The sequence below is a fragment of the Lontra canadensis genome, unplaced genomic scaffold (assembly GCF_010015895.1).
Source record: "Lontra canadensis isolate GAN:19392208 unplaced genomic scaffold, GSC_riverotter_1.0 scaffold64, whole genome shotgun sequence".
NCBI lineage: Eukaryota > Metazoa > Chordata > Mammalia > Carnivora > Mustelidae > Lontra > Lontra canadensis.
Genome location: NW_022631058.1, coordinates 8,848,595 through 8,861,940, shown reverse-complemented (window position 1 = coordinate 8,861,940; position 13,346 = coordinate 8,848,595). Strand labels below are relative to the sequence as shown.

General features: G+C 34.3%; 1 protein-coding gene across 7 annotated transcripts in view; it reads left to right on the top strand.

Moving 5' to 3' along the window:
* EML5 (EMAP like 5) overlaps positions 1 to 13,346 on the top strand; it is a 171,622-nt gene that overhangs the window by 63,501 nt on the left and 94,775 nt on the right. For all 7 annotated transcript variants that reach the window (XM_032878580.1, XM_032878579.1, XM_032878577.1 and 4 more), the window contains 4 exons: positions 3,842 to 4,098; positions 5,444 to 5,656; positions 11,881 to 12,048; positions 12,802 to 12,908. In XM_032878580.1, coding sequence (XP_032734471.1) covers positions 3,842 to 4,098; positions 5,444 to 5,656; positions 11,881 to 12,048; positions 12,802 to 12,908 — 745 coding nt within the window. The remainder of the gene's footprint in view (positions 1 to 3,841; positions 4,099 to 5,443; positions 5,657 to 11,880; positions 12,049 to 12,801; positions 12,909 to 13,346) is intronic.

The following is a 13,346-nucleotide window of genomic DNA, read 5'->3' as shown; positions in this document are numbered from 1 at the left end:
CTTGTTGGGCTCTGCACTCAGTGGAGAGTTGGCTTGAGATTCTCTCTCTCCCTCTTCCCACCTCCCCCCCACACTCATTTGGATACATGCTCTCTCTCAAATAAATATTAAATAAAATAAATAAATTAAAAGACATGCTCAAGTATATCCTGTCTTAAATGCTTACCTCAAACCTAAACCCCCTCTAATTATATCACATTTCTACTCTTTCACAGTGAAATTCCCAAAAAACTATGTAATTTACTGTTTTCTTCCAATTATTGACTTAATACCCACAGGGCAGTATAGCTTTTGCCTTCATCTTTACATTGAAAAATTCTTGGTAATAGTACCGTCACCAAAGCCAGGCAGCATTTTCCACGTTTTGTCTAGCTTGATTTTCAGCACTATTTAACCCCCTGAACCACTTGCTCCTACTCAGAGCATTCTCTTCCCAGGCTTTGGATATTTTTCTCTTTTGCTTTTCAGCCTGCTTCTCCTGCTTCCATTTTCTTTATAGGCTAATTTATCTTCTGCCTACCAGTAAGTATGGGAGGACCTCAAAGCTCAGACCTGAGCTGTCTGTTCGGTTTTCTCCCTAGGTAATCTCATCCTGCCTTCAGCTTCAGTTACCACTCATAACATGATGGTCCCAGATTCATAGTTCTAGCCCTGATCTCTCCACTGAACTCCAGTTGTGTATATCCAGTTGTTTAACATCACTTGGATGTCTCAAAGGCATCTGCAATTCAGCATTTCCAAAACTGTACTTATGATCCTCCCTCCTGGGCTGATCTTCTGTCTGTGGGCCCCATTCTTTTGGGTGGCACAATTGTCCAGGTTCTTGTACCAACCAGAAACCTAGGAATTATGGTTGTTACCTCTCTCTCTAACCCACCATGTCCAATCCATCACATTCTGTTGATATTATTTGCCTGATTTTCAAAACACTTTAATTGATGTAAGATTAGAATTATAATATCTTCAACATAGACTATATATTTTATAGTATAATAGTATAGATTATAATATACTCTATATTTTAAATCATTTCACTTTTTTCTGAAGTCTGAATACCCACCATCTGTAATAGCCTTCTAATTAGTTTTTTTTTTTTTTTAGATTTTATTTATTTATTTGACAGAGATCACAAGTAGGCAGAGAGGCAGGCAGAGAGAGAGGGGGAAGCAGGCTCCCCGCTGAGCAGAGAGCTTGATGCGGGGCTCGATCTCAGGACCCTGAGATCATGACCTGAGCTGAAGGCAGAGATTTTAACCCACTGAGCCACCCAGGTGTCCGGAGCCTTCTAATTAGTCTTAATCCTACTGTTACGCTACTTCAGTCTATTACTGTCAAATCACACAAGTGACCTAATTGATTCATCCTACCCTAACATAAACTCACAGATTAAGGCCAAAAATCTTAAGATTTGTGAGGCCTTTTATGATTTTCCCTCAGCTTCTCTCATCAGACTCATCTCACATTCTAGCGTCTTTGCTTGTCAGTACAGCTACACTTCGTTGACAACAGGCAGAGCTTCAGTACTTGTGTTGCTACCAGCTCTTTCACGTACATCTCTGCTGGAAGGTGGTCCCTTCACCTCCCAGTTCCTGGCCTCTCCTAAACTAAATCTCATTAAGTCCTTAGAATGAAGTTTAAATTCTCCTTCTTTTGATCTGTCTCCCCTAACTCTCCCAGCTAGGAACTGTCTTCCTGTTTTATGCTGTAATCAACACTGTGCTTTCACTTCTGTGATGTGTTACAAATTGCTAATATATGAATATTCCCAGGCTTTGGCCTGCCTCCCTCTCTTTCCTAAAAAAACCATAGAATTCACATAGCAGTTTTCCAGAAGACTTGAGAATTTTAAAAAATTAATATACTTTCATCAAATAATCTTCTTTCCTATAAGCTTTTCAGACTTCCTCATGAGAGAGGGTAGTCACAACTCGTAATGTTGATGTAGTAACATAATACATACTACAAAAGAGCCCATCAGAATTGTGGTATATGTTCACATGTGCATGCGTACCTGTGTGTGTGTGTTGGTGAACAAGGACTTAAACCACACTTATTTCTCTCATTACTTGGGAGCAATTAAATGTCTAGCAAAAAGGCTATATATAAAAAAATAGTTCTGAAGAATTTTTAGGGAACATTTAGTTTAACGTTTGTGAACAAGATTAGAATGATAAAATCTTCAGTAAAGAAAGCATAAAAAGTAAAAGCTATCAAATAGTGCCTTAGAAGTTTTCTTAAAAATCTTGTTCTTTGTAGATATGGATGGATAGGTGGATGGATAAATATGGAGAAAGGGAAATCAGATGTGTGGACTTTATTAAAATGTGAAGAGGGGGGTCACTGGGAAAGGTAGAAGTAGCTACACAAGTCTGGGCTTAGGTGGAGAACCTTGTGAGTCGCAGGGCTTGAGGCAACAGTGGTATTGACTAGGAAAACTTTTTTTTGAAAAAGGTTTTTCTTCATTTATCTTGTTTTTATCCCCTTCTATTTAGTTAAGTGGCTGATTTTCATCTCTTACTTTAACACCAGGGTAAAACCCAAATTCCTTGGCAACATGTCACATCTGTCACACATTGTCTATAGTTTCTCTCTTCAACCCCATCAAGTCACTACTTTTCCCACTTAGTCTTATATCCACATTGCAACATCTACCATTCTCCAAATGTGCCTTAAACGTGCACATGTCCATGCTGTGTCTTCTTCCTGGAAAACCTTTCCAAAAGTTTTAGCCAAACCCTCAGGTTTTATGTTCAAAATATAGATGTCATTCTTCCTTGGTCCCCTCTTGCTTTTAGTCTGGTCTAAATCCTTTTTCAGTATCTCTTATAGAATTTCCCACATACCTTTTGAGCACTCACAACATTTTATCAATTTTAAAGTACAATACTACTTTCTATCCATCTCACAGAAGATGAGCTCATCTTTGTATCCCATGTAACTAAAACACAGTTGTTAGTAGGTGTTACTGGAAAAAAAAATTGAGTTTGATTGCTTTAAATTGTCCACTTAGAAACCTTAAAAATTGAGATATATCCATTTAAACTTCTAAAAAAAATTACCTACATCGAACATTTCAGGTGGGTAATGCAAAATTTAAATGGAAAAAATTCTTGGCACTAAGTGGAAATAGGAATTCTTACTTCCTCCTGCCCCTTCTCCTTCACTGCCTCCCTCTTCTCTTCCCCACCAACTCCCGACAACTTTGGAAATTCAGTGGTATTAAATTGCTTATCCATTTGTATGACTTTTATGAATACCTGCATTATTTTGGAAATGCAGTTATAAGACATCAGTGAAAAAAGTGTTTAACTTTACTGGTTGACATAATCTCTGGGAAGAATTTGTATTAAAAAAGGTCAAAGAGGTTGAAATAAAAATAGTGTGGCTATATAAACATTCAAACGTGTTACTTAATAAATCAATTCCTTTTTTCTTTATCTCTTGAATATAATTTTGTACATTTGTCCCATTACAAAAATTTATTTGAAGATCATGGTGTTTATAATTAAACATATTTCATAAACTCAGTTAAAGGAGCTTTGTCATAAAAATCTATTTACTATATCTCCTTTATTGTATGACTCTGGAAATTTAGAATGAATCTTTAAACTACATTAAAGTAATTAACCGAAATTCAGCATTTTCCCTTACTTTCAGCATATGTTGTCCTCATATATTTCTGTCGAAAAAGTAATTTTTCCTGAATTAATATTTGTCTCATGTATATTTACTTTGTGATTTATAAATACTTGTAGCCTCCCAGCCATTTTAGGCACATTTGAAACTGAACTAATTCTGTAATGACTTGATTTCATGTGTTAACATTATTTTTGCTTTACAGAGATATGACCGAAGTTGTACATATTAAAGATAGGAAGGAGGCAATTCATGAGTTAAAATACTCACCAGATGGAACTTACCTTGCTGTTGGGTGTAATGACAGCTCAGTTGATATCTATGGTGTTGCGCAACGTTATAAAAAATTGGGGGAATGTGTTGGATCACTTAGTTTCATCACTCATCTGGACTGGTCCTCAGACAGTAGATATTTACAGACAAATGATGGAAATGGGAAAAGACTTTTTTATAGAATGCCAGGTAAAAGTTTCTAATAAATTGTATATAATTTGTAGATTTTTTATTGCCTATTAATTTTAGAATTTGAGTAGAAGCAGATTATAGGAATTTGATTATAGGAAATTAAAGAAGATCTGAGCTAATATTTCAGGCATTGTGCTCTTTTGTATAAGGCTGCCCTATTATATTGAAATCCTTTATATTTTAGTCCTTGGTAATTAAAACTTTGCTTGGAGGATCTAAGACAGATCTACTTTATGTCGAATTCCATGCTATGTGAGTAGTATTTGGTAAAGCCCTAGTGTATATTAGAAAGTCAAAATGCCATTTTTATGGGTGGAACTAATTAAATATAATTGCTAGGGACGCCTGGGTGGCTCAGTTGGTTAAGCGGCTGCCTTCGGCTCAGGTCATGATTCCAGCGTCCTGGGATGGAGTCCCACATCGGGCTCCTTGCTCAGCAGGGTACCTGCTTCTCCCTCTGCCTCTGCCTGCCTCTCTGTCTGCCTGTGCTCACTCCCTCTCTCTCCCTCTGTCCCTGACAAATAAATAAATAAAAAAATCTTTAAAAATAAATAAATAAATAAATATAATTGCTAAAAATCTCTGATACAAATTGGGGTTTTTCATGGTTACCTCAAATAAATTTTGCAAATATCCATAATACAGCTAACAAACTAAATTTGGAAAGCAGTTTCCATCAAAGATTTTTTTTAAAGAATAAAAGCAACCATCAAAATACTGTCTCTCAGTACTTCATTTAGTATGATACTTAATGAATTAGTCACTGTTTTACAGCAACTTATTTAATAAGACTAGGTACATAATTAAATTAATATATCTCCCCAACAGTTTTTCATTAATAATCTGTAATGAAAAGTGACTGAATCCTAAATTCCTGTTCTTGAATGTATTACTCCTTGCTCATCCTTCCTTCTTTCTCCTTTTCAGTTTTCTTTTCTCAACTATAGATCTTCTTAGGTTTCTTATTTAATAGCTGATTTGCCACTTTTATATAGCTTTTACTTGTTCTAACTTACCCTATTGTGACTAATCTAGCATGAATTTGATAGGGATGTTTATTCTCCAGATGAGTAAACCTGCTGCGCTATATCAGAATCCAGTCGGTGTGTGTCTCTGTATAATTTTGGTAGTAGCTTTTTTTTAAATTCCTTGCATTTAACTTTCTTCTTTCCTTACCATATTCCCCTGCCTATTCCTAATACTCTCCTTTAACTATCCTAGAAAGATATTTAAATTTTGGAGTTTATCATGTTATCAGTAATTTATCAGATATTTATAATTTATCAGTTTATTTGAGAAAAAATTAAATAACTTCTTAATTAAGACTCTGATTTCTTTTTAGGAGGAAAAGAAGTGACAAACAAAGAAGAAATAAAAGGTGTTCATTGGGCTTCATGGACATGTGTTTCAGGCCTTGAAGTAAATGGAATTTGGCCCAAGTATTCAGATATCAATGACATAAATTCAGTAGATGGAAATTATATTGGCCAAGTTTTAGTTACAGCTGATGATTATGGAATTATAAAATTATTCCGATATCCTTGTTTGAGAAAAGGTATCTTTTCTTTCAAAATACAAGTTCAGGTCACAGTTTGGAACCTGTTGGTTCGTTGGTTGGTTTTCATATACAGGTGTGTTTTTTGCTTAGATCCTTAACATATATTGTTTTGAAATTTGTATATTTTGTATAACAGATTAAGAAAAATAAGGGTCTTACTGGTTATTTTCTGCACATTTTATGTATCACCTTTTTTTCTTGGATGTCTTCTTAAATGATATTAATCATTCTGTTCATAGACTTAGGAATAATTAAATGAAATGCTGTATTAGTTATTTATTTATCCCATGCTTTGTTCCATAAAGTATTTGAGTTCACTTATAACAAGTCCACAAGTACTAAAATAATTACATGAATAGAAAATTAGTGTCAGGAAATTAGTTTTCTAGAAACTAAAAATTAAAAGGGCACAAAGTAATTTTCATTATAGCTACTTTTTTAAACTACTTTTTAATTTTTTTTTTAGTTTGTTGAGGGTAGTTGACACACATTTTTATTATTTATTTATTTATTTTTTGGTAAACTTTTCCTACCAATGGGGCTTGAACTCACGACCCGGAGATCATGAGTTGCATGCTTAACTGAGCAGGCCAGGCACGCCCCCATCATAGCCTTTTTCTTTTTCTTTTCTTTTTTAAAGCATTTTTTTTTTCCTATTCAGGGAAAGCAATTTTTTCCTGAGATTCAGTTTTCAAAGAATTCTCTCCTGTAGTATGGAGCTTTAGATTAGGAGCAGTGAGTGTATTCCTAGAGCATTAACGTGTGTAGCAAGTGTAGTAATGATTTTTTACTTTTGGATGAATGTTAAAAATGCATTTCAGTAAAAGGTGATTATGGGAATATCTGGAATAGTTGTATTTGTTTTTAAGATTTTATTTATTTATTTGACAGACAGAGATCACAAGTAGGCAGAGAGATAGTTGCTGGGGGTGGGGAGCAGGCTCCCCGCCAAGCAGAGAGCCTATCTGCTTGGGGGGCTCTATCCCAGGATCCTGGGATCATGACCTGAGCTGAAGGCAGAGGCTTTAACCCATTGAGCCACCCAGGCACCCCTGGAATAGTTGTATTTAAATAGGTAGTTCATTGATGTTAAACTTAAGGGCCCAATATTCCCAGAAGTCTATGCTAGCATTTCTGTTGTACCTTTATAATAAAATGGTAAATTCCAGATACTGCCAGCTAATACCATGTGGTTGATTCCTGCTTGCAGGGTGTCAGCTTCCTAGGTATATGTGAAATTATATCCATAAGTAATGTTAAGTGTGTTAATAAAGGCTAGTTAAGTCTCTAATAATTAAAATACCCTCTTTATGGATCCCATCCCATAGCCAGAACATGAGAGTCATTAGGCGCAACAGATTTTATTATGACTCAGAATGAGATTTGCTTAGTTAAAGTGTGTGAGATTCAGTAAGGTTAATCATGATGATCTTAATCTTAGACATTGCTTCTACTCAGTGTTTCATATACTGGCTCTATGCAGAAACAAAAATAATTTTCCAAGCATTCTTAATCAAATGAATGGGATTTTATTGATAGTTTTTATGTTCTGTAGTTTATTGACAGTATTTTTGTTGCACAGTAATTTCATTTTTAAAATGTATAATAATCTGAATTGGAATATTTTACTGAAGTCTCAGAAAAATAAGTCTTGTTCAGTCGCTGCTTCAAGAATATAATTTGTTTTCCTTATTTTTCTTTTTGTTAGATAATTGTGAGAAATTTATTTATGGTAAGGGTTTTTATTTCTAGGCATTTGTGAGTTAGCTTGAGACTATGTGTAAGTAACTGGGAGAACAGAAGATAGAACTACTGCATCTTTAAAGAATTAGTAGAAATATTTAAAGATTCCGTGTTTATTGAATTCACATACTTGCATAAAATTAGCAGTATTTCTAGAAAAATTACCTTTTACATTAGTTATGATGTACATTCTTTCACACATTAAGTTGTATTATTGATCCAACTGGAGTTTGGGAAAAGAGTGTGTTTACTGTAGTAATTCACATTAGATACTTAAGTAATATCCATTGCATTCTAAGAAGTGCAGCACTTACAAAATGTGGAAGTTAAATAATAGAAGTAGCTTATATTGTAGAATCATTGTTATTCAGACACAAAATGTATGAGATTACCTGAATGAGAATGATCCTCTTCCATATTTAGCCCCCTTGAATCCTAGCCCAAAGCATTACTTCTCCTTTTTCCCCCATTATTATCCTCTTTCTATCTAAGTTATTTTGCTCTCAACAGTAATTTCTGTCAAATAATCGGACTCTTCCCAGGCAGCAGCACATAGGCTTTGGTGGAGGATGGAGAGGTGAAGGCAGGGTTGTTGTAAGCTAATATCTCCATCACTCATACTAGCTGTCAACACTTTCTCTCCACTTGTTGACAAATGAAAATTTATATTTGATAAAAATCTTTCTTTAGATTTGAAAAGAAAATTCACTGAAAAAAAAAACATCAAATAAAAAACATATTTGTGTTGGAGATTTACTCAGGATTTGTTTTCTAAGATTCGTCCATATTGTTGCATGTAGTTCTAGTGTATTCTTCCTGATGTGTTGTGAATATATGGTATAACTCATGCATTTATTCTCCTGTGATGGACATTTGGGTCATTTCCAGATTTTTGCTATTAGATGCAAATTTTTTAAAGATGTATACTTAGGAGTGAATTGCTGGGTCATAGAGAATTTGTGAGAAAATGTTGAATTGTTTCCCAAAGTAGTTATACCCTTTTAAAAACCCTGTTGATTCACATCCTTTTCAGTACTTGGCACTGCCACACTTTTTAACTTGTGTACATCTAATTAGTATAAGTGATGTCACATTTGTCTAACTAATGAGATTGATCATCTTTTCCATTTATTTTTTGGTTTTCTGCATTTCCTCTTCTGTCAAAAATGCCTATTTTTCTGTAGAGTTGTTTTATTTGTTGAAGATTTTTCATATATTCTAGATATAAATTATTTGTAATTTTTATAGTTTACAAATGCCTTTCTCCAGTTTATGGCTTATTATAATATTATAATGACTTACTATAATTATTGTCTTTTCTTGACCAGTTGTTAATTTCAGTGTAGTCAAATCTATCATTTATCTTTTTTTAATGAATAGTTAAGTTTTGTGTATTAAAATATTATTATATTAGGGTCAGAAAGATAGTCTCATATGTTTTATAAAGAAGTATTAAGTTCAGAGTGGCTGGCTAGCTGAATCCCAGGAGCATGTGACTGGATCTTGGGTTGCAAGTTCGAGCCCCACATTAAGTATAGAGATTACTTAAAAATAAAATCTGGGCACCTGGGTGGCTCATTGGGTTAAGGCTCTGTCTTCAGCTCAGGTCATGATCCTAGGGTCCTGGGATCAAGCCCCGCATCAGGCCTCTGCTCAGCAGGGAGCCTGCTTCCCCCTCTCTTCTCTGCCTGCTCTCTGCCTACTTGTGATCGCTCTCTCTGTGTCAAATAAATAAATAAATCTACACTTGATCTTAGCCAAAAGACCAAGAAGTGATAAAAAAAAATTTTTTTAAATCTTAAAAAAAAGGATTAAGGTCATTAAAACATAGTTACAAATGGGAAAAAAATCTGTCATATTGCTACAAGTTTTTGAAGAGATTTAGCTCATATTAATTATGTGTTAAAATATACTTTAAAACAAATTAGAAAATGAGATAATCAAAACAAGTACTTTAGTACATTGCTTTACCCTCACCAAAAATTATCATCCCCTTCTTTAAGAGTTTCTATGACCATTCTAATTTGCTGTGACAAATCTCTCTGAAATACTAGTTCTAATTAATGATACACTCTTTAGATCTTAACTGTCCTTTCATCATTTCCTGTCATAGGCCAGAGTTTTCATATTTCAACTCTAATATTCTTTACACATCATACTTTTGTCTCTTTTATAATTAAAAGGGTTGGAGTCATGTTCATGCCCTCTCATTTCCTTCACTACTCTTCTTCCCTCCTCTACAATCTAGTATTCCAACTCAATTGTAACATAGTAAGGAGAAATGTAATCTTTGTTTTTCTTTTTCTTTCTTTCTCTTCAGGTATTTAATGAATGTTTCCTATGTTTCCTATATACCACGCACTAGAGATACAGAGTAAAAAGATGCCAACCTGTCCTATGGAGCTTATAGTTTATTACAAGAAATAATAAGTAAATAGACTGTTACTTTTCAGTGTCATAAATATACTCACACAGGGTAATCACAGGGAATTCTGGAAACATGTAGGACAATACACGTAGTCTTGATGTGTCAGAGTCACTTGATGAAAGATGTGACATTTAGGTTCACTTTTCATATCTGTTTATCATGTTAAATAAGCAATTCTGGCTATTGGGTAATTATTAATATAGTCCTTTTAATTAGAAATCATTTGTTTCCCTTAGACTTATTCTACAACTTTTTTGTTAAGTTGCCTTGGTTCTTTCTTAGAGGGGATTGATCTTTGAAAAGCCACAGAATATAATCTGGAAGGGATTTACAGGATTATTTACACCTCTCTTGCGGTTATTGCCCCATATAGTTAATTTGAATACTGGCTCATATAACTCTTCATGTACCTAGACATGACAATATTAATACATCTTTAAAACTTGGAATTTGATTTCCTGGAATCTCTGGCTTTATCTTTTAAGACTCTCTGGTGGCTAAAAGTACTTAAAAGACCCCATCAAGGAAAGTAATAGCTATAGTCCTCTTGATGGGCAAATAATGCACTCTCATATAGACGAATGAGACTAAATCTACCTTATTAGACTTTCCTAGGTGAACTGTGGCAAGTTACCCTTCTAGAAAGTTACTTCTTTTCAGCTGCATAAAAAAATGGTTCTTAAAATAACAACATTGCTGTTAAGCACCAAATTGTAATTTAGGTAAGTTTCGGTCAAATCTTTTCTGCTTTGCTTAAGATGGCGATCCCTAAATTCATGGCCAGCATGAAAGCTTATCTCCAGATTTTAACTGATGGAGCTTTGCCATCCTGACAGGGCTTCTGTAATTTAAAAATTTTAAAACATTCTCAAAATGAAGCCAAACATTATTGTATCCAGTATACTCCAATAGAAGTGTGTATATGTTGCCAAATACCAGGTTTATCCTAGCAAGATGCAGAGAATGTTTTCTGAACTTAAAACCACAGTATTGGCTCTTGTCATCACACAGATTTTTTTTTTTAATTAACCACAAAGTTAGATATTTCCTTTACAGTTAGAGAAATTTGGTGTATACCACCTTAACCAAATTATACAACCTCACATCACTAATGATAGAACTGTGCCCCTTGAAATGATGTATCCAAAAGGCTACAATAGCACATGTGCCAAAAAACACAGGATCTGAATCTAATCATGAAGAAACATTAGACAAACTTATATTGAAGAACATTACACAAAACATACAAATTTAAAGTATTACTATAAGGGACACTTTCTGGGACAGCTGGGCGTATTTTATTTTGGTGAATGTGGTGTATTACATTGATTTTTGACTGTTGAACCAACCAGCATTCCTGGCATAAATCCCATTTGGTCCTGTTGTGTATTCCTCTACATGTTGCTGTGTTAGGTTTGAAAGTATTTTGTTGTTGATGGCTTGTTTGTTTTTTAAGACTTTATTTATTTATTTGACAGAGATCACAAGCAGGCAGAGAGAGAGGAGGAAGGAGGCTCCCCGCTGAGCAGAGAGCCCGATGTGGGGCTCAATCCCAGGGTCCTGGGATCATGACCTGAGCTGAATGCAGAGGCTTTAACCCACCGAGCCACCCAGGCACCCCTGTTGATGGCTTAAGTTTTAAAAGGATCCTCTGGTGGCTAGTGCTAGCCCTACTGGGGATGGAGTAGACTGGGTCAATTTCACTTAAGACCTAAGGCCTCAGGCCAAAACATTCAAATTTCATTATATGGAAACCGTTGATGCCTTTATGGCTGCAGGCTTTTCTCAGAGCAGTAAGAAAATGCCTCACAATCGTAGTGGTTCCTACCAAATTATATTATAAATCAGTAGAGCAAATATTTACATCCCTTGATGTAGACTCATTCATTTGTTCATTCAACAAACTTTCGAATGAGTATTTTTACCCTTTGATCATAATTAAGATAATGGAGGAAGGTTGTATTGGTTCAGATACAGAAATTGTTGTTTGAAGTGGTATTTTCATGTGTTGGCATTTACTTATCAATTTAAAGGTATATTTTTGTTATAGGGGCCAAGTTTAAAAAATACATTGGCCATTCGGCTCACGTAACTAATGTCAGATGGTCACATGACTATCAGTGGGTTATTTCTATTGGTGGAGCAGATCACTCTGTCTTTCAGTGGAAATTTATTCCTGAAAGAAAACTAAAAGATGCTCTTCACATAGCACCCCAAGGTGAGTAGTACACTCTGCCTAAGGAATTTCTTTGTCAAAAAATTTCAGTAACTGCAAAGTAACACTTTTACTATTAAAGTGTAATCTATCCTTTTAAGTGACAATACAGTGTTTTGTTAGTGGAAATTTTAAAATACTAGGCATATGTGTTTAGAGTCAAATATCAGAGCATGGAATACAAAGTACTTTTGCATGCATTGAAATCCGCCCAACAATGAGTGAAGAAACCATTACATTCTCAAAACAAACATTTAATGTATTCTTGGGGAGATAGGTATCTAGGTGTCCTATATGGTTTTTTGGACAAAGAAAATTTATCTAATGTCAACTCATTTGTTGCATATAGTATTTTCTAGATATTTTTATGTTAATTATAAACCTATAAGGCTTATAAATATATATTTATATACATATATTTATATACATATACATTATATAAATATGTATTTATATAATTATAAACCTATAAGGTTTAGTTACTTATGTTTGTACCAGCTTTTAAGTTTGATATAGCAGTCACTGGGTGCCAGTGATGAGACTTAAAGTAGCTGTTGAATTTGCAGTGAGTGGAGAGGAAGGTAATCTGTGGTACAGTTTACTGACAGCTGTGTCACTTGAAGAGATAATTTCATTTGATTGTTTTATGGCTTGTCACCATGTCAGTTGTCACAGTCAGCTCTTAATAATTTTACAGTGCTGTTTTGAAAATGAATGTTCTTCAAACAAGTAATGTTTCATTTTTAAAAATTGCAGAAAGTCTGGCTGACTCTAATAGTGATGAATCAGATTCAGATCTGTCTGATGTTCCAGAGCTGGATTCTGAAATTGAACAAGAGACCCAGCTTACCTACCGTCGGCAGGTACTTAATATCATCACATAATTTTTTTCTGAAAAAGTCTAGTTTCTTTATCTTTCTCCCTGTTGTTTATTGACTTATTGTTATCTTTCATGGTTTTTAATTTTCCAAGAAATGTTGGTCTTTTTCAGTTTTCCTCCTTTAAGAGTTAAAGTGCACTTGTATAAAATGTCCTTTTATAATAAGGGCTTGATATATCAAATATGCCTGTATTCTATTTGCCTATGGCTTTTTGTCACAGTACACTCCCATTTATTCTCTTTAAAATATTCTCTTCTGAAGTGTATGAATTTCATGGAACACTAAATACATATTTGTCAGTGTGATACATAGAAAATGTAAATTTATTATTTCCAAGGAAGGAAATATCATAAAATACATTTCTGTTTAAGACAAGTGTTAAAACTTTAGTGGTCAGTAGTAACCACAGTGTCTGAAAGT